This window comes from Nomascus leucogenys, chromosome 8 (assembly GCF_006542625.1).
Source record: "Nomascus leucogenys isolate Asia chromosome 8, Asia_NLE_v1, whole genome shotgun sequence".
NCBI lineage: Eukaryota > Metazoa > Chordata > Mammalia > Primates > Hylobatidae > Nomascus > Nomascus leucogenys.
The window spans coordinates 35,191,546-35,195,033 of NC_044388.1; the positions used below are offsets into that span (position 1 = coordinate 35,191,546).

The following is a 3,488-nucleotide window of genomic DNA, read 5'->3' on the forward strand; positions in this document are numbered from 1 at the left end:
CACCTGTAATCCCAGCACTTTGGGAGGCCAACGCGGGCGGATTACCCAAGGTCAGGAGTTTGAGACCAGCCTGGCCGACATGGTGAAACCCTGTCTGTACTAAAAATACAAAAATTATCCAAGCGTGGTGGCACACACCTGTAATCCCAGCTTCTCGGGAGGCTGAGGCAGGAGAATTGCTTGAGCCCGGGAGGTGGAGGTTACAGTGAGCAGAAATCGTGCCACTGCACTCCAACCTGGCCGACAGAGTGAGACTCTGTCTCAGAAAAAAAGAAAAAAAATTCTATATTCCTCTCTCAGAGATTCGCAACTCATAATTGTATATTCAAGGTTCTGAGAAGTCCTGTTATAAGGAAATACTCTTATTATTGCTTAATCTGGAGTTCCTCAGACCACAAAACTTTTTTTGGTTGCCACAAAATATCTATTAACATATTTTAGAACTAGTGTTCTGAAGAACATAGTTGGGAAATATGGATTCGCTCATTTTCTAGATAAGGGAACTTGCATTAAGTGAGTTAAGTGATTTGTGCCAAGTTACAGGACTACTTAGTGATACAACTGGGTCTAAAACCCAGGTTTCCTAAATTCCTGATGGTCCAGTATTTTTGCATCATACCACGTCGTCACCTATGAGCCAGGTCCTAAGGCTTCTGAAAAACAATAGGAAATGGCTTTTAAAAGTAATTTTATTGACTGGCTATAGTGGCTCATCCCTGTAATCCCAGCACTTTGAGAGGCCAAGGTGGGAGGATTGCTTGAGCTCAGGAGTTTGAGATCAGCTTGGGTAACATGGTGAAGCCTTGTCTCTACAAAAAATACAAAAATTAGCCAGGGATGGTGGCATATGCCTGTAGTCTCAGCTACGCAAGAAGCTGAGGTGTCGAGAAACTTCCTGCGGCTGCATTCGCACCTCGCTGCTCCAGCCTCTGGGGCACATTCCAACCTTCCAGCCTGCGACCTGCAGAGAAAAAAAAATTTCTTATTTTCTTGCCCCATACATACCTTGAGGCGAGCAAAAAAATTAAATTTTAACCATGAGGGAAATCGTGCACATCCAGGCTGGTCAGTGTGGCAACCAGATCGGTGCCAAGTTCTGGGAGGTGATCAGTGATGAACATGGCATCGACCCCACTGGCACCTACCACGGGGACAGCGACCTGCAGCTGGACTGCATCTCCGTGTACTACAATGAAGCCACAGGTGGCAAATGTGTTCCTCGTGCCATCCTGGTGGATCTAGAACCTGGGACCATGGACTCTGTTCGCTCAGGTCCTTTTGGCCAGATCTTTAGACCAGACAACTTTGTATTTGGTCAGTTTGGGGCAGGTTACAACTGGGCCAAAGGCCACTACAAACAGGGCGCCGAGCTGGTTGATTCTGTCCTGGATGTGGTATGGAAGGAGGCAGAGAGCTGTGACTGCCTGTAGGGCTTCCAGCTGACCCACTCACCGGGTGGGGGCACAGGCTCTGGAATGGGCACTCTCCTTATCAGCAAGATCCGAGAAGAATACCCTGATCGCATCATGAATACCTTCAGTGTGGTGCCTTCACCCAAAGTGTCTGACACCGTGGTCAAGCCCTACAATGCTACCCTCTCCGTCCATCAGTTGGTAGAGAACACTGATGAGACCTATTGCATTGACAACAAGGCCCTCTATGATATCTGCTTCTGCACTCTGAAGCTGACCACACCAACCTATGGCGATCTGAACCACATCATCTCAGACACCATGAGTGGTGTCACCACCTGCCTCCGCTTCCCTGGCCAGCTCAATGCTGACCTCCGCAAGTTGGCAGTCAACATGGTCCCCTTCCCATGTCTCCATTTCTTTATGCCTGGCTTTGCCCCTCTCACCAGCCGTGGAAGCCAGCAGGATCGAGCTCTCACAGTGCTGGAGCTCACCCAGCAGGTCTTCAATGCCAAGAACATGATGGCTGCCTGTGACCTCCGCCACGGCCGATACCTCACTGTGGCTGCTGTCTTCCGTGGTCGGATGTCCATGAAGGAGGTCGATGAGCAGATGCTTAACGTGCAGAACAAGAACAGCAGCTACTTTGTGGAATGGATCCCCAACAACGTCAAGACAGCTGTCTGTGACATCCCACCTCGTGGCCTCAAGATGGCGGTCACCTTCATTGGCAATAGCACGGCCATCCAGGAGCTCTTCAAGCGCATCTCCGAGCAGTTCACTGCCATGTTCCGCCGGAAGGCCTTCCTCCACTGGTACACAGGCGAGGGCATGGACGAGATGGAGTTCGCCGAGGCTGAGAGCAACATGAACGACCTCGTCTCTGAGTATCAGCAGTACCAGGATGCCACCGCAGAGGAGGAGGAGGATTTCGGTGAGGAGGCCGAAGAGGAGCCTAAGGCAGAGCCCCCATCACCTCAGGCTTCTCAGTTCCCTTAGCCCCTTACTCAACTGCCCCTTTCCTCTCCCTCAGAATTTGTGTTTGCTGCCTCTATCTTGTTTTTTGTTTTTTCTTCTGGGGGGGTCCAGAACAGTGCCTGGCACATAGTAGGTGCTCAATAAATACTTGTTTGTTGGAAAAAAAAAAAAAAAAAGAAGCTGAGGTGTCAGGATCCCTTGAGCCTGGGAGGTCAGTGCTGCAGTAAGCCATGATCATGCCACTGCACTCCAACCTGGGTGACAGAGTGAGATCCCGTCTCAAAAACAACAAAAAAACCCACAATTTTATTATAAAATATATATATATATATGTTTATGACATGTTGTATGTTTGGCATAAAACATTATTAAGATAAGCACCTATGTATCATCACCCACCTTAAGAAGGAGAATATTATCAGAAACTTGGAAGCACCTTGTAGGCCCCTCCCCACTTACACCACCCTGTGTTTATCATTGTGCTTATCATGCATTTGCTTTTCTTTATAGTTTAACTACATATATAGATCCCTAAAATGCATTATTCTATTTTACACATTTTGAACCTTTAATTAATGGTATTACTATAATATTCTTCTGCAACTTGCAAAACTTTTGCTCATTAATTTTGTGAGATTCATCCATGTTACTAAGTACAGCTGTAACTCATTCATTGCTACACAGACTATCATTAGGCGAATACATCACAATTTTTTTTTTTTTGAGACACAGTCTTGCTCTGTCACCAGGCTGGAGTGCAGTGGTGCGATCTCAGCTCACTGCAACCTCCACCTCCTGGGTTCAAGCGATTCTCCTGCTTCAGCCTCTCGAGTAGCTGGGACTACAGGCGTGCACCACCACGCCCAGCTAATTTTTGTATTTTTAGTAGAGACAGGGTTTCACCATGTTGGCCAGGTTGGTCTCGATCTCTTGACATTGTGATCTGCCCCCCTCAGCCTCTCAAAGTACTGGGATTACAGGCGTGAGCCACCGCATCTGGCCTCATCACAATTTATTTATTCATTCTTCTGTCAATTGATCTTTGAGTTGTTTCTTTCTGTTTTAGTCCATTGCTGTAACAAAATACCGGAGATTGAG

At 47.4% G+C, this 3,488-nt stretch overlaps 1 protein-coding gene across 4 annotated transcripts; it reads left to right on the top strand.

Annotated features, from left to right (window-relative positions):
• Nucleotides 1-889: 889 nt before the first annotated feature.
• On the top strand, nucleotides 890-2,566 carry LOC100582845 (tubulin beta-7 chain-like). Of its 4 annotated transcripts, none has more exons than XM_030817061.1 (2): nucleotides 890-1,426; nucleotides 1,769-2,566. In XM_030817061.1, exons 1-2 carry the CDS (start codon nucleotides 1,038-1,040, stop codon nucleotides 2,409-2,411), a joined length of 1,032 nt encoding a protein of 343 aa, XP_030672921.1. In that variant the 5' UTR covers nucleotides 890-1,037; the 3' UTR covers nucleotides 2,412-2,566. The 4 variants fall into 4 exon arrangements, with proteins under 4 accessions (XP_030672921.1, XP_030672922.1, XP_030672919.1 ...); XM_030817062.1 differs by having other exon boundaries at nucleotides 890-1,406; nucleotides 2,013-2,566; XM_030817059.1 differs by having other exon boundaries at nucleotides 890-1,307; nucleotides 1,431-2,566.
• Nucleotides 2,567-3,488: the final 922 nt, after the last annotated feature.